Raw genomic sequence first — 23,516 nt, 5'->3', positions numbered from 1 at the left:
CAGGGAATCTGGGGAGACATAGAAGAGGCTGGATGCCAAGGGATTGGGGGCAAAGAGAGGCTCCTCTTCTCTCTTTCCCAGAGGAACTGTGGGAAGACACAGAAGAGCCTGGGACCCAAAGGGATTTGGGGTGAATAGAGGCTCCTTTTTCCCTTTCCCGGAGGGAAAAAGCGCCTAAGCGACTGATTGGCTGTGACGTCAAGTGCTTAAGTGCTTGATTGACAGCTGACAGGGCAATGGGAACAGGGAGCAAAATAACCCGCTTCAAATTATCACAGGGTAAATACCAATGGGAACGAAAATGTGTAAAAAAACCCCGGGTCTGTTTGCACCCATTTTTAATGGGAACGATGGGTCAGATTTGAGTCAGAATCCAAGTCAGAATCACAGTGAAATAAGCCGCTTTTTTTGCCCAGTGGGAATGGGGCCTAGAAGAAAATGCCATAATAACAAAAAGTCAACAGAAGTTTCTGAGAAAGAAGTCATGCCAGACTAATCTGATCTCTCTGTTTGAGAAAATTACCAGCTCGATAGACAAAGGGAATGCTGTGGATACAGCATATTTTGATTTCAGTAAGGCCTTTGGCAAAGTCCCCCACAATATTCTTGCAAACAAACTAGTAGAATGTGAGTGAAACAATGCAACCGTTAGGTGGATTTGCAATTGATTGACTGGCTGAACCAAAAGGTGATCAGCAATGGCTCCTCTACATCTTGGAGAATAGTGACCAGTGGGGTGCCACGGGGTTTTATCTTGGGCCCAGTGGTATTCAACATCTTTATCAATGACTAGGATGAAAGAATAGAGGACATGCTTATCGAATTTGCAGATGACACCAAATTAGGAGTAGCAGCTAATACTCCAGAGGATAGGATCAACATTCAGAATAACCTGAATAAACTGGAAAGCTGGGCAAAAGCTAACGAAATGATATTCAACACAGAAAAATGTAAGGTACTGCACTTAGGCAGAAAAAAATAAAATGCAAAGATATAGGATGGGGGATACTTGGCTTGACAACAGTACATATGAAAGGGATCTAGGAGTCCTAGTAGATCACAAGTTGAACATGAGTCAGTAGTGTGATGCGGCAGTTAAGAAAACTAATGCAATTCTAGGTTGCATCGAGTATAGTGTCTACATAAAGGGAAGTGACAGTACTACTCTATTCTGCTTTAGTCAGGCCTCACCTGGAAGGATGTTGAGAAGCTGGATCATGCTCAGAGGAGGGTGACCCAAATGGTGAAGGTTCTGGAAACCATGGCTTAGGGAGCTGGTTATATTTAGACTTTTGAAGAGAAGGTTAAGAGGTGATATGACAGCCTTGTTTAAATATTTGAAGGGATGTCATATGGAGGATGGAGCAAGCTTGTTTTCTGCTGCTCCAGAGACTAGGATCCTGAACAATGGATTCAAGCTTCAGGAAAAGAGATTCCAGCTCAACGCTAGGAAGAATTTCTTGACAATAAGAGCTGTTGGATAGTGGAACACACTCCCTTAGTAGATGATGGAGTCTCCTCCTTTGGAGGTTTTTAAACAGAGGCTGGATGGTCATCTGTTGGGGGTACTTTGATTGTGAGTTCCTGCATGGCAGGGGATTGGATTGGATGGCCCTTATGGTTTTTTCCATCTCTAGGATTCTATTGATCTACAATTGTATTCTATAATTCATTTAGGCCAAGGGTAGGGAATAGTTTGAAATACTATTCTGAGAAGGCTACTCCGACAAGGAATTTGCTTTCTTGGTGCAGCTCTAAAGCTTTCTGTCATTCAGCCACTTAACATTGTTAAAATTGTTTTCCTAAAGCACAGGCAGATTATGTCAACTAGTGAATTTTCGGTTAGGAGGTTTTGGCTCACATTGTATTACTTGACACTTGCTTACATTAGCTCTCTTTTGCAACTTCTCTTCCCATTTACCCATTTTCATGAGCTTGTTTTGGCACCCTTCATATTCTGTCTGCTTGGTTTTAATCATTCAGAGTTTCTTTGCTGTCATCTTCAGACTTAGGGGCTGAGCAGACAGGCCAGGATAGCACCGGCCAAGCCCATGCTGTCCTGATCCAATCTTAACCCGGTCCCTGGGCCAGCACAGGGAAGGAGTGTTTACCTACCCCCTGCCACCACACCAGGGACCCACTAGTCTCATGTGCTGCTCTATAATTAATTTGTTTTCCATCAGAGTAGCTTGGGTAGAAATTAAGATGATTGGTTTGTCCTTGTTCAATTCTCTTCTTTAGCTTTGGTAATGCTTTGTCTGCTTATGTGAAAAACATCCTGTTCTTGTTTTGAATTTGTATGCATGCATCTTTGGGGAAAATATAGTGAAACTTAATAAAACTTTCTTAACCAAAAATATGAGGTTGACCATTTTAACTATTGGTTAATTATAATTGCATTTTGATATCATGATCAGTCACATTCACAGTATATTGAACAAAAAATTGTGTTTGACCACTTTTCTTTTATTAGGTTTCACAGACAATTGGTGCTACATCCTTCTCTTTGCCTCACGACTGGAATAACAGACCCATGCATTTACACTCTCCTTTTTCTACAGGACAAAACTGCATCCCCCTTCATGGTAAGGATAGTTTACTTAAGGAGCTTCGACAAGTCATACTCTCTTAGCCTAAGGAGAGGGAAATGGCAAACCTCCTCTGAATAAATCTTGCCAAGGATAGAGTCTCCATAAATTAGGGTCCATTTGAAGGCACATAACAACGGCCTGTTCCGCACGGGCGTAAAGTACGTCCCCAGGATGTACTAGGGTTAGGAAAGGGCATGCTTTATGCATGCCCCTAACCCTAGTACGTCCTGGGGACGTACAAAATGGTGGCGCCCGTTCTACACGGGCGCCGCCATCTTGACATAGCAGACGCTTAGTGTCCGCACATCACTAATGATGCCACAAGTGCACCATTGGCGCCTTGTGGCGTCATTAGCGTGCCGCAGCAAGAAGCGCCATTTTGGCGCTTCTTTTTTGAGGCGCCAGGGAGCCTCGCGGTTTGGCCGCTGGAGATCCTCGGTGCCGCTAATGGCGGCGGCGGCAGACCGCTGCTTTCAGGCGGTCTGTAACGCGCCAACATTTATTTACTTATTATTGTTGAGGGGTATGAAATCATAGATTATAAAACTATTACTTCTTTATGAAGTTCAAGAAAGATTTAAACGACAGTGGTACCCCGGGATACGAATGCGCCGCCTTACGAAATTTCCGGGTTACGAAAAAAATCCATAGAAAAAAACTGTTCCGGGTTACGAAGGTTATTTCGGGTTACGAAAAATTTTTTGGTGCTTTTCGGCGCTATTTCGCACGAAATCGCGGCTTTTCCCCATTAGCGCCTATGGCTTTTTCGGCTTACGAAGCATTTCGGGTTACGAACGCGGCGGCGGAACGAATTATTTTCGTAACCCGGGGTACCACTGTATATATTTTTCTTTATTTGACATCTTTTGTAAATAAAGGGGGATCGGTCAGTCACACTTAGTTTTTTTGCACATCTGTGAATCGATTCAAAATCAATTCACAGTTCCCACTATGTTTTAAGGCAGTGAATCTCTCCATGGCATTTAAATCCGATTTGAAGTTCCCATTCGCCGCCGTTCTGGATCAAAATGGAGGCACCTCCATTTCCTGAATGGTGGCTGTGCGATCCAAATCGATCTGATACTGTGGATCATTCTGGTTCTTTAAAAAAGAAGCGCTAAGGAATCCAGTGAGGAAACTTGGTGCCGGTGTGAATGACCCTGGAATAACTGGTTTCCACACTGGAGTATGAATGACCTCAAATTTTCTAAAGCTGTGCAGTTTCATCCCTGGAGAATTTAAAATTCTTGGTTTTTTTTTCATTGTAGCCATAAGTGCAGAGCTGAATGAACTGATGATGGAAGCACAGTTACTACAAGTCTCATTACCAGAAATACAAGAGCTGTACGAGATCTTATTCACAAAACAGAGCCCTGTTTCAAAGACAGAGCAAAGATCACCAGTGGGACCAGCAAATGAAAAAGTGAGCATTGGTACTAGGGTAGTGCATTTCAAAAGAAAATTTTACTGAATATCCCTTTTCTTATTCAAATGGTTCATGTGTGAAAGCTTCCCAACTACATACAATCTCTGACATTTGAATTTAGGGAATGCTGATTTTTTTAAAAACAAAGGAAGGGAAGGAAAGAAGGAAAGAGAGTGAATAAAGCCTTGCAGATACATATACACAAGTAACTAGTCTCGCTGTGTTGTTGTTTTTTTACTAGTCAAGGCAACAGCAGTGAAACTTCAACTGACTCTTTTTAATACTACACAGAAGACAATACTGATGAACCACTTCTGTATGCCTTATACCTTGAAAACCTTATGAAGAAACTAGTCTGCTCACTTACCAATAAAAAAGATTTTTTAAAAATCATCCTGAAACTCAGGCCTTAAAATTGTTTAAGCAGAGCAACAAGTTACTGTTTTGTTTTGTTCTGCAATAAATTAAGGACTGTATTTTAAAAAAATGCACGTATATAGTAAAAATGAAAAGCATTGGCTATTTCTTGCCAAAACTTTAAGAATGTAGATGGGATTGTTTGAAAATTAAACACAAAGAATAAGGAATATTTGTTATTTAATTTTTCTATTTTGTACTAAATTTCCCCCGATTTACCTTTCTGCAACATCTAGGTATGAGAGCTTTACTGTTATGGTCATCCACCCTATACTCCTACCAAGGGAATCTTGCTTTTCTTCATTTTTATCCTGCCTTTTGCCCAGTAATGAGACTCGGAGCAGCTAACACCATATTTAAAACAATACTAATTAAAAGTATAAATATAAGATTTAAAAAAAATTACAATTTATGAAGTTAAAACACTAAAAATTAAAAATATTAAAATATATTAAAAGTTTCTATACCAGTCTTACAAACAGAACTGCCCAGCATTAAAAACCCAACCCTAGTTTGTAAAAGCCTGATGACACAGAAAAGTTTTGACCTGCCCTCATTCCCACTAAACAAGCCTGAGAGGGTGGTGGGATAGAGGAAAAGACCTCTTCAGTTTATCTTAGAATTTTTGTGGCCTCATAAAGGAGGATAGCATCCTTCAAATAACTTAAATCCAAGCTGTATAGGGCTTCATAGATCAAAACCTAGATTTGGGGCCAGACTGGTAAGCAATGGAGTTGTTGCAACATGGGAGTTGTGTGCTCCCTGTAGCCATCCTCACTTAACAGCTTGGCTGCAGCTCTGGGCCGGCTTAAGATGCCTTTTCAAAGGCAACCTCATGTAGAGAGCATTACAGTAACATAACCAAAGTACAAAACACACTGCAGAAATAATCCAGTTGGATACCACTTTAACTGCTCTGGTTCAATGCTAAGGAATTCTGGGAACTGTAGTTTTGTCAGACATTTAACCTTATATGTCAGAGAGATCTGGTGCTACAACAAACTACTATTCCCAGTATTCCCTAGCATTGAGCAAGAGCAGTCAAAGAAGTCTCAAACTGGATTATTTCTGCAGTGTGTTTTGGATCTCAGGCATGTACCACAGTGTTCAGATCTGACTTCTTCAGGAATGGTGCAGGTAGTGCGCTAGCTTTTTTTTAACTGCAAAAACACTACTGGTCACTGCTGAAATCTGGGCCTCCAGGCCCAGAGCTGAATCCAGAGTACCCCAAACTGTGAGCCTGTGTTTTCAGGAAAAGTGTAACCCCATCTAACACAGGATGAATCCCTATTCCCAAATCTGTCTTTTCATAGAATCATAGAGTTGGAAGAGACCGCAAGGGCCATCCAGTCCAACCCCCTGCCATGCAGGAAATCCAAATCAAAGCATCCCCAGCAGATGGCCATCTAGCCTCTGCTTAAAGACCTCCGAGGAAGGAGACTCCACTGACCAGGAGCACCTGTGTCTTGTCTAGATTCAGCTTCAGTTTGTTTGCCCTCCTCCAGTCCTTTATAGTTGCCAGGCATTGGTTTAGCATAGCAACAGCTTCATTGGAATTAGGTGGAAAAGAGTAATAGAGCTGGATATCATCAGCATACTGGTGACACCTGACTCTGATCAGATTCCTGGACAACCTCACCCAACTGTTTCATGTAGATGTTAAATAGCATAGGGGATAATACTGAACCCAAAGAGATTCCACAGCAACCAGTGACAAAGGAGGCAAACAGGAATCTCTCAGGACCACCTTCTAAGAGTACCCCTCCAAGAAAGAAAGAGCCAATGTACAGCAGTACCTCCAAGCCACATTCCAGAGAGGCGATACCATGATTGATGGTATCGAAAGCCACAAAGATATCCAGCAGAACAAACAGGGACACACTCCCCCTGACTAGTTCCCTGTGGAGGTCATCCACCATGACAACTAAAGCTGACTTTTCCCCATAACCTATTACCTTGCAAAAAAAGGAAGGTTGGAGATTGGCCTACTATGGAAAGGTTTTTTCAGAAGCAGTCTTATCACAGGTGTATTAGGCCCCCCCTGCCTTGTTATAAGCCATTGTAAAGCATCAATCACTTCCTTTACCCACTCAATCATCCTTCCCCCCCCCCATCTGTCTAATAAGCCAGTTTGTAAAGTGTCAATTGGCACCGAAGAAGCAAGGGGCAAAGGTTATATCCACTGGAACCACATTAACTCTGGCACCTAAATCACAACAAATTTGAGTGATTTTGTCTGCAAAATGGTGGGTAAATTCTTTGCAGCAGACTGTCTAGAGAAATGTGCACGCAGCTACGTGATCTAATGGCCAGCCTGTATATTCTCATGTTTGTTTGGCCAAGCCTCTTTAAAGTTTTTTTTAACTTTTGAGGTAAAATTGTTTTTTATCAAATCTGATTCACAAAGCCTTTATAAAAAGATATTTTCTTTATTATGTAGCTCTAAAAATGCACAAACAATATAATGTACACTTCTGTGATTATCTTCGCATTGGAAACATTAGACCATGATCTATCAGTGCACTATACCACTTTCGCCAAAATGGCTGTCAACCTTCTCTGTTCCCTTGGAGCTCTCATAGAATCAGAGTTGGAAGAGACCGTAAGGTCCTCTGTGGACCTTAAAATTCTGCTCTGGAAGGCAGGCAAACAATGTTTTTGATGCTAGGGAGAAAGAAGTAGAAAGAGAATGGGGATAAATTCCTAATTAAGTTGATATGTGATACTAAAAACACTGCTTGATCTTGGCCTTATGGTGTAATGTACTTCTCAGTGCACGAACAAGTAACTGCATAGGAAACTGAAGTATAAGAGCTGGCTATACAGTATTCAATGGTCTTATTTTAATATACGTTTCTCACAGAATGATTGTCGAGGGAAGAGAGATGGAATTTGCTCTACGGAAAGGAAATTGAAGAGGCGGTTTGAGAGAGGCAATTTCTGCAGTGAAATGAGAACAAGAGTCAGGAAAATAACTCCCAACAAGAAAAAACTGAAATTGACTCATTTGAGGGAACTGAATACCAGCAAACTGGAAAGAGAAAGGCTGTTTGACATTCAGTGTCCTGGTGAAAGTCAGTTGCTTCTTTCAGATATGTCCTTCTCTGAACAAGAAGAATCTGAAGATGAGGATGCAATTTGTCCAGCTGTCAACTGCCTGCAGCCTGAAGGTGATGAAGTAAGTTGAGGAAAACCTCTTTAGAGATGTAGGAATAGAATTATGATAAAATGCATAGTAAAGTAAAATCATAAAATTGGAGTGGATCCATCCCCATGCATGCTTAATGTCAGATACCCTGAGCTAGACCATCTTAGTTGAATAACAGTCCAGATTCTATTTGAAAAAGGGAAAGTCCACCATTCCATTCGGTGGTTGCTCTCACATTTGCACATCTTCGCCAAGCATTGTATTAAAGCCTGCCTTTCTGTGTCTTAAGCTCTTTGGGGCAACAGAAGACAACTAGGCACCAGATCCTTTCTGATTTGGGAAGTGAAGCAGGGTCAGCCCTAGTTCTTGGATGGGAGACCAGTGAGTTCCAGGTGTTTTGCTATATTCCAGAGGAAGGAACTGCTGAATATTTCTTGCCTAAAAAAATGCTGTGAAATTCATGAGGTTGCCATAAATCAACAGGCAACTTGAAGACACCCAAACACACACACACACATGTTCACAACAGCTATTTGGATATTAGAAAATGCTGTCATACCCACTCTGTTCACCTCTCCCACACCATTTATCTCTAATTAAGACTAAACTTAACATGTTTGGTGCAAAGACCTCTGGAATGAGCAAGTCCAGTCTTCTATTCTTTAATTGTATTTTTTGCCTTCTGTTGGAGGCCAATTTCTACCCTCTACTCCATACCATTGAATATATAGCTAGCAACTGAGAATTGGATTTTATGCATCAAATGAAATACAATGACTTGACATTGTAATTGATTTTTATTGTTAAAAATGACACAAGAGACTTTGTTTTTGCTACAATACGTTAACAAGTGAAGTAGAAATTATAAGATTCCCCACCCCATGCCATTGTCTTTGTTGTCCTCCTCTGAAACTGTTCCACTGCTGTCTACATCCTTCTTTTGAGTATGGTGTCCAGATTTGGACACAGCTGGGTATATGGTTATACAGAAGTAGTACTTAAGAACAATTAGAAATAGGTATGTGTTTTTCCTCTGAAGACTTGTCTGCTTTTTCCCATCTAGGTGGACTGGGTACAATGTGATGGCTGCTGCAACCAATGGTTCCATCAAGTATGTGTGGGTGTTTCTCCAGAAATGGCTGAAAAAGAAGACTATATTTGTGCAAGCTGTACTGGAAAGGACTTTCCTTATCATAAACAGAATGCCTGATAAGCATTCAGAACTCTGCAACAGAAAATGATGAATTTTTTTTCTCCACAAAGCCACTGGGCTGGTTTTAGAGCCAAGTTGGAAATGGTGCTACTTCTATCCTCATGGGATCATTTTTCAGAACTTAGAACAATTTGACACTTTTGTATTTTTATCCTTTAAGCTGTTTGTGGTTATTGAGATTTGAAATGCTGACTGCTCAGCCAGGGGTTTTCGCCAGTTGGAAGGCATCAAACATGCACCTTTTCATGTATAGCATTAAATTACCTCTTTGAAATTTACCAGCACACTTAATCAACTCTGTTTAGGTGCAAAACACTGCACTAAAACTCCCTTTATTTCCTCTTTTTGAAGAAATCCCTGTTTATTCTCTTGAAAATTTTTGAAAACTTTAGATCCCCCCTTTGATTTTGTAGACTAGGTTTATTTATCTGAGCAATAACTTCTGTGTCTGATTTCAGTGACTGGATTTATAATTCTGAACAGCGTGTTGGTGCTTCTAGCATTGGTTGATGTACAGAAAGCAAATGTTTAGATTCTAGTGTCACTGATGGACTAGTGATGTAGAAGACAGGAAAGCTCTGTAAAGTAACAGCCACAGCTGTATTTTGGCTTTTTCTTCTTTTTGGTAGCTTGTATCAAATGTTGCAGTTTATATTGTGGAATAAACCCTTGGTTATGTTACAAAATTCAGCACTACTGTCTTCAGAAATGTTGAACTGCAGCAGTCTCTTACACTATATTTTATGCTCCATGTTTTCAAACATTACATTTTTACAGCATCCCAACAATTGCATTTTCAGACTAATTTCTTTCCAGTCCTGGGGAGCCTAGATATGCTTTGTATAAATCCTTGCCCTAGTTACTTGGCAAGCAAGCAAAGAAATGTCTCAGAATTGATATATTTTGTTTTCCAAGTCCCTAATTGTTTAAGCAAGTGTGCTAGTAAAAGTATTGTGTGTTATTCACTTTTATAGATCTTAGATGACTGATAATATTTGGAAGCAGGGTGAAGTTCATCTGTACTTGCTTGATCAGTAACTATTTGAAAGAAGGCAAACTGTCTTCAGCTAACACTGGGAATCAGTGTTGTTTGGTGTAAGAACCAAGGTAGTGGAGGAGTTCATAGAATCAGAGTTGTAAGAGACCACAAGAGCCATCCAGTCCAACCCCCTGCTGTGCAGGAATACACAAAGCACTCCCAACAGATGACCATCTAGCCTCTGTTTAAAAACCTCCAAAGAAGGAGTTAAGTTTATATCTTCTGACTAAAAGAGCAAAGGCTAGTGGGACAAAGGAATGCCAACAGTGGAGGTGTGATGAACAAGACAGAAAACTAATAGGACATATGACAAGCATTTGCTATGCTTCCCCTTTATACTCAGGAACTCAAATGAAAGGGATTCTAATTTACAAAAATGTATGCCATTTTAAATCTCTTTACTCTTTCAAAATGTGACAAAAGTCTGAAAGTTAATGTAACTTTCACATCTAATACAGGATTTAGTTTGCTATACCGCTGTCTAGAATGGATTCTCTGTTGTTTTCCAGGTTTTACCTTGTTCACCACAGTAGTTAAATAAAAACTCTCCTCTATCACAATTTACTAAAAGAATGTTTCCAGAACATTTTCTTACTCTGAAATTTTATGCAGCAACAAAAGACACTTGTTTTAAAATACTGGTGGCTCTATATTTCTCTTCTTGCACTTCTGACATTCTGATATTTTCGATACCCAGTGTTTGAGACCAAGGAGTGGTGCAACTGTAATATTGGCCCATCTCTAATGGAACTGAAATCAGGCACGGGACATAGTGGTCCTTTACTTCCTTTTGCTCCCCTCTTTAATTAATATTCCAATTATCATCCCTGCACTGGGTTTAAGCATTCATATGAGGTTTGTCTATCAGTCACGACTGACATTGCCCCAGATTTGCTATTCAGTCAGATTTGAAGATAATTTTAAAGTCTGGGTTTAGGCAAGACTGGTGGGAAAATTCACACTACTAGGAGAAGTACACAGTTGCATTGCTTGTTATTAACACCTTCTACAGTGGTTGGTAGATTGGATTATGCCTGGCCTTTATTTAAAATACTCTTATAGTACCTTTGAGATTGAGTGAAAGAAGTTGTAATCTTAGATTTTGTCAAATTATAATTATTAGATACATGGAGTGAACTGGTGCCTGTGCATCATTCCATGTATCTGAGGAAGAGAGTAAGACCCAAAACACACTGAGATGGCTTCCACTGTCCTGGCTCAACGTTAGGGAATCCTGGGAACTGTAGGTTTTTTGAGACATGTAGCCTTCACTATCAGAGAGTTCTGGTGCCACAACAAACTACAAGATTCCCTAGTATTGAGTCAGGGCAGTTGAAGCAGTCTCAAACTGGATTATTTCTGTAGTGTGTTTTGGACCTAAATCTACAAAAGCTAATGCTACAACTTTTTTCACTCAGTCTCAAAGGTTATACGATACCTTTGCATACTGATATTCCAGACTAACATGGCTATGCCTCTGAATACTCTTTATAGATTGGGCCTAGAATAGAATTATAGAATCGTAGAGTTGGAAAAGACCACAAGGGCCATCCAGTCCAACCCCCTGCCATACAGGAAATCTCAATCAAAGCATCCCCGACAGATGGCCATCCAGCCTCTGTTTAAAGACCTCCAAGGAAGGAGATTCCACTACACTCTGAGAGAGTTTGTTCCACTGTCGAACAGCCCTTACTGTCAGGAAGTTCCTCCTAATGTTGAGGTGGAATCTCTTTTCCTAGCTTTAGTTTGTTCCCGATCCTGTTCTCTGGAGCAGCGGAAAACAAGCTTGCTCCCTCCTCAATATGACATCTCTTGCCTGGTTCAAGCAAAACTAAAGCTAGTGTTTAGAAACTGATAATGGGCTGTAGTATCATTTATACAACCTCTCATCTCTTGCCTCCATTTTAATATTAGTTTGAAAAGAACATATCTAAAACTTCAAGTTGTTATCAGTGAAACAATTCCTAAACCAGGTGAAGCTTTTGTCCTTGTTGTATATCTGAATAAATCCTAAGAAATAAATACACTATACTAGCTCGTAATTAATATTTATATCAAATAATATCCTCCTATGTCTTGATGCAATGTATCTCATTTGTTCATGGTGTTTTCTGGTAAGATGGGCCAAGATCCTGCTTAATGCCAGTAGAGCAGAAAGTCACAAACACAGGCAAGAGGAGGAGGAGAATAAGAAGGTGGCAGTTTTCAGGACACCCATATATAAACAGGAGGAGAAGGAGGTGGTGGTGGTGGTGAAGTGCTAAGATGTACACTGACGATAGTGGCAGGAGGAGAGGAGAAAAAATGGTGACAGCTAGTGGCGTCACTAGGGTTGGTGTCACCTGGTGTGGTAACTCATGATGTCACACACACACCACTGACCTCCCATTTCACACCATACAGAATCCTTAGTAATGCTTTTTTTTTGCACTCATGGTACACATAAATCATAATTCCCATATACCACTGAATGTAATGCTAACAGTTGTGACATAAACAACTAGGAAAATTAAAATTATACATTCAGATTACATCATGTACAACCTAGCAAACTTAAAATTATACCTTCAAATTACAATAGCATACACACAACTTAAACGTATTTACATATACAGAGTAAAGATTTGGTTAAAATGTGATGTTTTAAAAGAATTAAACATTTTAATTTCAATTTTTTAAATTAAATTTTGAAATTTTAATTTAAAAAATTCTAGGGCCTCTCCTTTCTCCTCCCACTGAGCTTCGACCCACTCCCACCATCTCTTAAAGCATTATAAGGGAAGCAGATGAATGCCACATCTCATGTCTACTAAAAGGTAGGTGTTTGAGGAGCAAAGGTGTCACCCCCCCCACACCCCTGCACTGCCCTAGTGACAGCTGCACTGGCAATAAGAAAAAGGAAGCTGAATATCTCTCTCCAGATGTTGACTCCAATTCAACTCTGATGAAGTCCTTGGAGTCGATGCACTTTGGAAAGAATGACTAGAAAAATCAGCTATGCTATGGGTGCAGGGAATTTTCTTTGGATCTAAGTGTGCAGGTGGCTCTATGGAACTGATCTCTGACAGCAAGTACCTGCTGGGTGGCTTCTGCTAACAGTGAGCACATACAGAAAGCAGGTGGCTGAGATTGCCCATCACCATTAAACAGTGCTGCTATTTCACTTGTGTAAATCAGTTTTTCAGGGAGTGTTAAAAGATCCTAACTGCTGGTGCTAATTTGTTGCATGACACTACAGGTGGTCCTCCACATATGTGGCTTTTACCTTTGCAGATTTGATTATTTGCAGTTTGGATTAATATGTTCTCTCTAGAAATATCTAGGTCCTCCAGTGCAACTCTGCCAGAAGTTGAGCATAGAGTTGTGCTGGAGAACCTAGATGTTCCCAGAGAAAACACTTCTCTAGGCATTTTTAGGTCCTCCTGCAAGATTCCATGATCAACCTCTGGCAGATGTTGACCATACAGTTTCATTGGAGGAGATTCCTGGAGAGGTCTCTCAGGTAAAAAGAACAGTGATTTTTTTATTTGTGGTTTTTCCACATTCATAGGTGTCCTTCAGCCCTAATCCTAGCCAATGTGAAGGGACCACTGTAGTATCCTAGTACTAGAAAGGTAAAGGTAAGGGTTCTCCCTTGACATGAATGTCTAGTCGTGACCAACTGTAGGAGGTGGTGGTCATGTCTGTTACTAAGCCAAAGAGCCAGCATTGTCCGAGGATTGCTCTGGTGATCATGTGGCCAGTATGACTGCACTGAACGCTGTTACCTTCCCACTGAAGTGGTACCCATTTATCTACTTGCATTTGCGTGCTTTCAAACTGCTACTTTGGCAGAAAGAAGCTGGGACTAGTGACAGGAGCTCACCCGCTCATGCAGCACTTGGGTCTTGAACTGCCAACCTTCTGATCTTCCAGTCGGCATCTTAACCACTAAGCCACTGCATCCCTTCTACTACCTTACTTTATTAGCTCCAATGTAAATATTTTCATATTTCTAAACCTTCAAAAAAAAGATGAATTACTCTATTGAAGGCAATGAACAATGCAGAATATACATACAAGAAAACAATCTAAAAAATTAAATAACCATCAAAATACTATCATCATTTAAAACACAGCAATACATTGCCATCCCACCAATCATAGTGATGGTCATGAGTGAATATATATAGATTTATTACGATCAACTGATCAAACATAAAAAAGCTTTAACCTTTTCATAGACTGGAGGGGGGGGATTTACTAAATGACCAAAATTCTACCAAATGCCTAAAACCATAACAAGCTGGTGCTTGGTAATATTTCAGACAAATTGTTTTTCTCAGGTTTAAGGTTATGTTCATTCTTTTGCAACACTTGGCACTCAAGTTTATCTGGTTGTTCTTCTACATGCACTGAACTAGCACCGTTTATGTTACTGCCGTATGGAATTTATGTGCTTACAACTTTGACTTACAGCAATCCTCTGCTAGGTTTTTTCTTTTAACATTTCTTTCTTCCAAGGGGTTTTGCCACTACCTTCCTCAAAGCACAAGATAATGTGACCTGTCCAAGGTCACCCCAGTGTGCTCCATGGCTGAGCAGAGATTCAAATCCTGGTTTCACAGAGTCCTAGTCCAACACTCAAACCACTACATCACACTATCTCTCGCGTTATGCAGTATGTTTATCCCTAACGTCTTTCCTTATTAGTGGGCAGTCTTTACAATGGGGCTGAGCTCTCCCTCCAGTACTGGGACGTCAAGCAATCTGGAAAAGAAAGAAATAAAAACTATTTGCCAGATTTCTTGTACTTAATGACAAAGGATAGCCCATCCCAACACATTAAAAATGTTGAAACAATAGCAGTTGCTGCCCTAATCTTTAAAACATGAAAAAAGAGGACCCAAATAATTACTGTCTAGTCAGCCTGACACCAGTATCAGGAAACATGCTAGAGCAGATCATTAAGCATGAAGTCTGTAAGCACTTAGCAAGGAATGCTGTGATTGTGAAAAGTCAGCATGGGTTTCTCAAAAACAAGTCATGCCAGACATAACTCTTTTATAGTCACCAATTTGGTAGAGAAAGTGAATGCTGTGGATGTATCTCTATCTTGATTTCAGTAAGACCTTTGATATCCCCTATGATATCCTTGCAAAAAAGCTAGTAAAATGTGGGCTTGGCAATGCAACTGTTAGAAGGATTTGTAGTTGGTTGACTAACCAAACCCAAAGGGTGCTCAGCAATGGTTCCACTTCATCCTAGAGAAAACTGAATAGCAGAGTGCCACAGAGAGGGTTTTGTCCTGGGCCCAGTGCTGTTCAACATCTTTATCAACAGTTTGGAAGAAAGAATAGAGGGCATGCTTACCAAATTTGCAGGTGACACCAAATTAGGAGTAGCTAATACCCTCCCTATAGGAGAGGATCAACATTCAAAATGGCCTAAATAGATTAGACATCTGGGCCCAAACTAATAAAATTAATTTCAACACGGAGAAACGTAAGGTACTGCATTTAGGCAGGAAAAAAAGTGAAATTCAGAGATATAGGACGGGGGACACTTGGCTGGATGGCAGAACATGAGAAAAGGATCTAGGGTGGGGTACAGACTGCCGCTTTGTGGCGGTCTGCTGCCGCCGCCGGCTAGTCCGTGGGGGAGCTGGAGCCTCCACACGGCGCGGCTCCCCTGCAGACTGAAAAAGAAGCTCCAAAATGGAGCTTCTTTTCAAGTCGCGTTTGCGACGTAGCGAGGCGCCAGGGGCGCACTCGCTATGTCACAAAGGACGCGACGCGTACGGACGCTCAGCGTCCGATACGCAAAGATGGTGCCGGCCATGTAGAAGGGCCGGTGCCATCTTGTACGGGCAGAGTCCGTACTAGGCCCAGGGGCGTCTATAAGAGACGCCCCTTTTTTAAAATGGGACGTCCGGAGGACGTCCCAAATGGCAGTGAAGAAAGCCCCTAGGAGTCTTAGTGGACCACGGGCTGAATGTGAGTCTACAGAGTGATGCGGCAGCCAAGAAAGCCAATGTGATCTACGCTGCATCAACAGGACTATAGTGACCAGATCCAGGGAAGTAATAGCGCCACTGTATTCTGCTCTGGTCAGGCCTCACCTAGAAGATTGTGTCCAATTCAAAAAGGATGTTGGGGAGCTGGAGCGTGTCAAAGGATGAAGGGTCTGGAAACTATGCCTTATGAGGAGCTGTTTAGAGAAATGGGGATGTTTAGCCTGGAGAAGAGAAGGTTAACAAATGGTATGACAGCCCTGCCTAAATATCTGAAGGGGTGGCATGTTGAGGAGGGAGCAAGCTTGTTTTCTGCTGCTCCAGAGACTAGGAGCCAAAGGAATGGATGCAAGCTGCAGGAAAGGAGATTCCAGCTCAGCATTAGAAGGAACTTCCTGACAGTGAGAGCTGCTGAGCAGAGGAAAATGGCGGAGGCTTGTCAAAAGAGGCTGGATGGCCATCTCTCAGCGCTGTGTGTATTCTGCAGGGCAAGGAGCCGGACAGAGGGATGGCCCTCTCTACGAACTCTTCCATCAGAGTGCTTTGCTTTTCTTTCTGCCCACAACAAACTCCAGCTCCCAGAATTCCACAGCCTCGAGCCGGACAAGCGCCAAAGCGGGTGGTGTCTGCAGTGTGGACGCAGCCCAAGAGGAGCCCTGGCTCCTCCAGAGTTCCCTGAAAGAGAGAAAGAACAAGGCCTCTAGGACGCACTTCCAGGGGCCTCCAGGGGGCGCTCGCCCAGAAGGGCTCCTCCCGGCAGAGCTGCCCGGCGACGCTCTTGGTGCGCAGGCGCCTCCTCCTCCTCCTCGTCGTCGTCGCGTGGCGGCCTTTGGCGCGCGGCGGCGGCAGCGGCAGCGGCAGAGGCAGAGGCGGCGCTGAGGCCCATCCGGAGCCGGAGCCCGAGCCCTCCTTGCTGGCGCCTGCCTGGGATGTCGGGGCCCCTGCCGGGCTCCCTGGGGCCCGTGGCTCAGGGGCTGAAGGAGGCGCTGGTGGAGACCCTGAACGGCATCCTCTGCCCGGTGCAAGGGGTGCGCGCCGCCGCCGAGGAGCAGGTCAAGGTCCTGGAAGTGACCGAGGGTGAGCTCCGCCCCAGGCCCCGGCGTCCTCCTTTCCCCGGACCCGTCCTCCATCCCTCCTCCTCCTGCCCAGGAGGAAGGGCTTTGAGGGAGAGTTCCTGCATGGCAGGGGCTGGGCTGGGCGCCCTCTCTAGGATTCTATGGCCTGTTACAGACTGCCAAAATAAAGCTGCTTTGGGTCTCTTTGGAGTTATGCTGTTTAAATGATGCATGCATCCTAAGAATCCGGAAGCTGCACCAAAGCTGCACTCCAGTGCTTAGGAATGGAGTGTGGCTTTGGCGCGACCTCTGGACTCTTAGGACCCATGCGTCATTTAAATAGCATACCTCCAAAGAGACCCAAAGCAGCTTTATTTTGGCAGTCTGTAACAGGCCTATGAGTTCCCAAATCGCCTCCATTTTGAGCATCACTCAGCAGCATGGCAGTGGCCTTTCTAGCTCCGGGTGACCAAAACGCCTCCTCCTTTTCCCGGACAGACCCTCCATCCCAGCCTCCTCCTGCCCAGGAGCAATTCCCCGATGAACTCCCACTTTGAGCATCACTCAGCAGCAAGGGCTTATATTTATACGAGTGTCTTTTTAGCTTTTCTTTTGGTCAGGTCCTCCTTTTTTCTTGAGTGTATAGTCAAGTATATATGGTCTATAGCTGAGTGCTAAATTTGTTGTGGTTGTTGTTGTTGTTGTTGTGTGTCTTCAAGTCCTTTCCAATTCATAGCAACCTCAAGATGAACCTATCACACTTTTTGTGGCAGGTTTCCCCAGAGCGGCTTTGCCATTGCCATCCTCTGATGCTGAGATCTGTGCCTTGCCCAAGATCTCCCAATGGGCTTCCATGGCTGAGCTGCGATTCAGACCCTGGTCTCCAGAGTCATGGCCTAACGCTCAAACCATGGCGCCATGCTGGGGATAGCCCCCCCTGCCCTTACATTCCCGGTCTCCGTGTCTGGATGTAAGAGCTGGACAGTGAAGAAAATGGGCATGAAGAAAATAGTTTGAGGTTGGTGCTGGAGAAGAGTGCCAAAGACAGCCAGAAAGACAAAGCAATGGCTTCCTCAACAGATCAAGTCTGTCTTGCTTTGGCCACATTATGAGAAGGAAAAAACAGTAATGCTAGGGAAGGTGGAGGGGAGTAGAAAGAGAGGAAAGCCGCATGCTGGATGGAGGAGGGCCTTGGTGTGGGACCAGCACTCTTTGGCATGGAAGGCTAAGAGCCATGGGTCCCTTCAGATGGAGCTACAGCAGTTAAAGTGGTGTCAAACTGCATTATTTCTACAGTGAAGATGCACCCTGGGAAGCCAGCATTCATCAGTTTGCGAGGGAGAGTGTTGATCCCAGTGAGATCTGGGGGAAGGTACCATTCTTCCGTGGGATGGAAGAGTGATCTGATGTTCCTCAAGGGTGTGTCCACACTGCAGAAATAAAGCTGACATCCCTCTAACTGCCATGCCACCCACCCATCGTCACAGATGCTAGGCTTGTTCTCTGGACCGCGCTGCTTTCCTCTCAGGTGGTGCAGAACAAGCTAAGGTTGGTTATGAGGAATAAAGTGTGCCTCGCCTATGTGTCTTGCAGATGCTTATTTTCTAGGAAGCCACTTAAAGGGTCCTAGAGTACCAGATTTTAAAAGGTTGGGGACATCATTGTACTGAGGAAGATAATGGTAGCTCTATAGAAAGTTCAAGTGTGAATTACCTGAAGCATGAGGATAGTTTGTGTCTTTTTTAGTATACAGTGGGGAAGCCAGTGTGGTGGTTTGAATATTGGAGTATGGGTCTGAAAGACTAGGGTTCAGAATCCTAGTCTTTCAGGGAGCTGGGGAGGTTTAGCCTGGAGAAGAGAAGGTTAAGAGGTGATATGAAAGCTCTGTTTAAATATTTGAAAGGATGTCATATTGAGGAGGGAGCAAGCTTGTTTTCTGCTGCTCCAGAGAACAGGACCAGGAACAATGGATGCAAGCTTCAGGAAAAGAGATGCCACCTCAACATTAGGAAGAACTTCCTGACAGTTAGGGCTGTTCGACAGTGGAATGCACTCCCTCGGATGGTGATAGAGTCTCCTTCCTTGGAGGTCTTTAAACAGAGGCTGGATGGCCATCTTTCAGGGATGCTTTGAATTGGATTTCCTGCATGGCAGGAGGTTGGACTGGATGGCCCTAGTGGTCTCTTCCAACTCTACGATTCTATGATTCTATGATTCTATATTTTCAGTATAGGGGAAAGGCAACGAAGAAGTCCTCTATATACTGGTAAATCTTCCACCAAAAAACCCTAGAACAAGGTCACCGTAAGTCAGAATTTACTTGAAGGCACATAACAACTAATTGATTAGGGTGTGTGTGTGTGTGTGTGGTTGGTGTTTAATATGGTTATTAAGGGTATTACAGAATGGATGACCTTGAATGGTTTGTTAAATGTGTCCAAAAAGAAAGCGCTAGCAGTGTCAGTTGCCCTGCCTGTAACAGGTCCACTTTCATCAAGGCTTGTCATGAGATATGGCCATCAGGAGTTGCATGTCAGGACTGCAGAAACTATCGGTGCTTGTTCTTCTCTCTTTAATGTCTACATTTTACTGTTTAAGGGTGCTCTTATGAGTGGGATTGATGCAGCAAGCTTCTGTTTAACATAGAGTGGTGTAAGGTAGAATTCTTCAATATGATGTGTTCCAGATTTGTTGGATACAGTGAAATTGTAGTCCAGTACATCTGGAGGCCAGCAGGTTGAGAAAGCCTGTTACAATAGTGGAAGTTGCAGTCATTTCTTGGTAAAACCAGTTCTATCCATTTTTAGAGTTACTGCATTTGCTTCTCACTATGTATGGAAACAAAAATATTCTTAGTATTGCTATTACTTATGGTATGTGCAGAGTTAACTCATTTTTCCCAAAGAAAAATGTATATAGGGGAGATTTTATGCAGATCTTTTAAATACATTTTTTATTAGCAAATAGAATTTCAGTCTTTTGTCTTTTCTTTTTCCTTTCCCAAAGTATCCTAAGTGACTAATGAAGAGAGAGCAGAAACTTGTTGAAATAGCAAGCAATACTGTGTGGGTGGTCAAGATTGATGCTGGGTCATCATGGTGCAAAAATGTCATAAAGGCTGGTGAAGTTGTGGTTAAAAAGAGAGCCATGCCATTTTCAGAAGCAGATCATGACCCATTTAGTACTTCTGTGATACTGTGCTTGTTTCAAAGGGATGTCCCAATATTTCTTTATGTTTATTCTCTACTTCCTGTTATGGTTAAATATGCATAAATATTGTAAAACAACAACAAGCAAAGCATCACAGAAGTGCTAAACTGTTATGACCTGCTTTTGAAAATGACCACAGCTCTGTCTTTTTAAACAGTTTGATGATGTCACTTCAAGGGAATCTTCTTTTATACTTTTAGTTTAATCCCTTTCCCAGAGCGCTTCCTCACAGTTCATGAACTTCTAAGTGTAATGCAATTTCACTGAAGGTACTCTAGAATACAAAAGTGGATTTCATTGCTGGGTTGTTGGGAGAGGCAGAACATTTAATTTAACCAAAGGGACAATTACATAATTTTGAAATAGCAATATGTATTGCAAAAGAACAAAGGAATTGCTTTGACTCTTTGGTAGGCTTTGAAAAGTCCCTAAAAGGGCTATCAGGTGACATTCCAGAATATGTCATATGGTTTACTTTCTAAGACAGTGGTCACCAAACTTTTTCAGGCTACTACGCCTTTCCTCTTGGACAACAACTTTAGTGCCTCCCCCAACATGTATTTCCTGATACAGTATAAGGTCTACTGTTTACTGCAAATTCAAAAGAGCCAATCTCAATCGCTGTTCCCATTATACCCAGTCACATGGGAGCAGCGACTGAGCAGCGACTGAGAAGCCTCTCATCCATACTGGCCCTGCGGCAAAGGCCCCTGTGGGCAAGAGGCCAGCTGCTCAGTTGTTGCTCCAAGGTGACCCAATGAGGAAAGACTCTCTATTATTCTTTGTCAGAGCGGAGAGTGGAGCAGCTGATATGTGTAGGAGTTACGGAGGCCACATGGTCTGGACTGGAAACTGGTATGGATGGGGAAGAGGAGAGATTTTAACTACAGGAGCTGCTTCAGGGTGAAGAAATTTCCAAGAATCGATCCCAGATACTCCTCCCCCTCCTTCTCAAGAGAGGTACCTTCCCCACACAGTTTAAATTGTTTCCTCCCTCTAAACACAAACATTTTTTCACATTTTTCTTCTGCCACCTCTTTTCTCAACCTCTCCAATGAGAGAAGGCAGGAGCAGCAGTGCAACTCCAGCCTGCCAGCCAAGTCCCAGCAAAGCTCACAAGGCATAAGCAGGGTCCCAAATTTGAAAGATCCCTTTTGCTGCAGCGTTTCCCCTGTTGCCATGTTCTCTGACTCCTAACTCCAGTCAGTCAGTCTGTCCCAAAATGGTGACACTCCAAGCCACAGAAGCGATGCCCTGTGACCAAGCCTCACAAGAGTTTCCCAATCATATGCACCGCTACTAGCTAAGGGAGTGAGCTCACACAGGCAGGAGACAACACTTCACAAAGTGATCAGTAAGGCTGTGCAGTGGTTTTAAAAGACCCTGAAAAGAAGTTTCATGTAACCTTCGTCTCCACTGATTTCCCTCTTTCTTTCAGTACTTGAAGCCCCCTGTTCCCCCATTATTCTCACTTCCCCCTGCTTCCCCTTTCCACTGTGGGGGGGGGGAGTACTGCCCACTTTGAGAATCACTGATGATGATGATGATGATGAATATATTTATTTATATCCCACCCCCATTTGTTCTAAGATAAGGAACATTTTATATTTTCTTTGTATCCTGTGCCATTTTATCTGTACTTACGCATCTACAATACTTACATTTCTTTCCTAGTTGGTATTTTAAGGAAGCTGGATTAAAAGAGCTAGTCTCTCATTCTCTTTTTGCCTTCCACATGTCCACACACCAACTACAGAAGACCACGTCTCTTCAATTTCAGTAGAATTCAGAACGTAGCTGGTGTTAGCCTGAAATATAGACACAAAGGGATCTTGTAGCACCTTGAGACTAACTGTGAAGAAGTGTAGCATGAGCTTCATAGATTTGGTGTATTTCCTCAGATGCAAGACCTTGGGACACATCACTTCTACTTTAGCTTTCAGAGGCAATAGTGTGGTGCTGTAAATGAACAAGCGACCACCATGGGACACTCTGCCCTTCCTAATTTTTACATGTTTCATAGTTATAAAATTTTCTTTCTGTTTTTCCTGCATATATTATCTGTTTTATATAGTGTATATTCTGTCCTTAGCTGAAGTTACAGAAATATTGGTAGAACATAATTGACATTAGTATGCTTTAACATTTACTTAATAAGCTAATATTTCTGTTCCCAGGGGTTTGAATTAGGCTAGAACATAGTCATGATCCTAATGGTAGCTGTCTGCCCTTGCAGAGGAGGTTGGAAAATCATTATAAATGTTGTGAGCCCCTCCAATTACTTAAGTGCAATATTTCAGGATTTTTTGTTGCCCTGAGAGCCCAGTCACAGTTAGGATTCCTCTTTATAACTCGTCTGTAGGAAACTGTATCTCTCTGAGATTTAGATAAAATTGTTCACATTCTTCAATTTAGTTAAAATTATTTATATCCTCCTGATGTGGCTCCTGTCAGGCATTCTACATGAAGCTGTTTATGAAGGCAGTTTGTAAGCTTCATTCAGGACATCACACAAGCAGCACATTTTTTTATATGTTGGTTAGCCAGGAACATATAATTTCAGTATTGTGTGGTGACACTTGCTTCCATTTATATTAGAGCCATGAACAGCCAAATCCCAACATAACTTCGAAGTCACTTAATTATATGACCAGAAGCTGAGCAGGGAGGCATCCCACTTCCATATGGTAAGACATTTCACCCCTGGACCATGTGCCACTGGTGTTTTGTGTCTCACTGAAATCTGTGTGATTAAGCCAGGGTGTGTGTTAAAGTTAAAGTGTATTGAAAAGAATCTCAGTAGCAAAATTGAATTTATGGCCTTTAATGGACTTCAAGCCTAGGTATTTTCCAGATGTGCTGTGTAAGACTGACTGACTTCTTTGATGATGCTTTATATGTGAATGTAGAAAGAATGTGATTTGTTAGAGTAGATTAATACTTTACAATAATAAATGGTATTTTATTGGTTTTATTATGAAGTCTCGGATGAGATAGGTTAGGTTCAATTACCTCGCTCCCTCCCCCCGGAGCCCTATTTTGGAACCATCTAAAGCCTGCTGTGACGATTGTAACAACTTCTTGCGGATAAAATCTCCTCGGATAAGGGCTGATCTTGATGCCAGCATTCATGCAGATCCTGTAGGAGAGGTCTCCGCGGCGTGGCCCCTGTGTACTGGATCACTGAGTTTGTTAGTACTGATGAAGTGGACAGGATTCTTCGAAGCGTTAGGAAGACGACGTGCTCTCTTGATCCCTGCCCCTCAGGTTGGCAGCCCAGGGGGGAAATGCGGTGTCTACTTGTTACACCGCATGTGTAACACACTCTAGGTGAGGGCCAGTTTCCATCGAAATTGAAAGTAGCAGTGGTTAAACCCCTGCTCAAAAAGCCCTCCCTAGACCCCCTGATTCATAATAACTATCGG

General features: G+C 42.5%; 2 protein-coding genes across 3 annotated transcripts in view; both read left to right on the top strand.

Moving 5' to 3' along the window:
* The window catches only part of KDM5B (lysine demethylase 5B), a 77,451-nt gene extending 67,966 nt beyond the window's left edge, over window positions 1-9,485 (top strand). For both annotated transcript variants that reach the window (XM_042461681.1, XM_042461680.1), the window contains 4 exons: window positions 2,474-2,585; window positions 3,860-4,014; window positions 7,298-7,612; window positions 8,646-9,485. In XM_042461681.1, coding sequence (XP_042317615.1) covers window positions 2,474-2,585; window positions 3,860-4,014; window positions 7,298-7,612; window positions 8,646-8,792 — 729 coding nt within the window. In that variant the 3' untranslated portion in view covers window positions 8,793-9,485. The remainder of the gene's footprint in view (window positions 1-2,473; window positions 2,586-3,859; window positions 4,015-7,297; window positions 7,613-8,645) is intronic.
* Window positions 9,486-16,644: 7,159 nt separating this feature from the next.
* IPO9 (importin 9) overlaps window positions 16,645-23,516 on the top strand; it is a 68,070-nt gene continuing 61,198 nt past the window's right edge. Inside the window, exon 1 of the mRNA XM_042465643.1 lies at window positions 16,645-16,903. Coding sequence (XP_042321577.1) covers window positions 16,756-16,903 — 148 coding nt within the window. The 5' untranslated portion in view covers window positions 16,645-16,755. The remainder of the gene's footprint in view (window positions 16,904-23,516) is intronic.

Source organism: Sceloporus undulatus, chromosome 4 (genome assembly GCF_019175285.1).
Source record: "Sceloporus undulatus isolate JIND9_A2432 ecotype Alabama chromosome 4, SceUnd_v1.1, whole genome shotgun sequence".
Classification (NCBI taxonomy): domain Eukaryota; kingdom Metazoa; phylum Chordata; class Lepidosauria; order Squamata; family Phrynosomatidae; genus Sceloporus; species Sceloporus undulatus.
The sequence above is the reverse complement of the archived record's forward strand: the minus strand, read 5'-3'. Positions and strand labels throughout refer to the sequence as shown.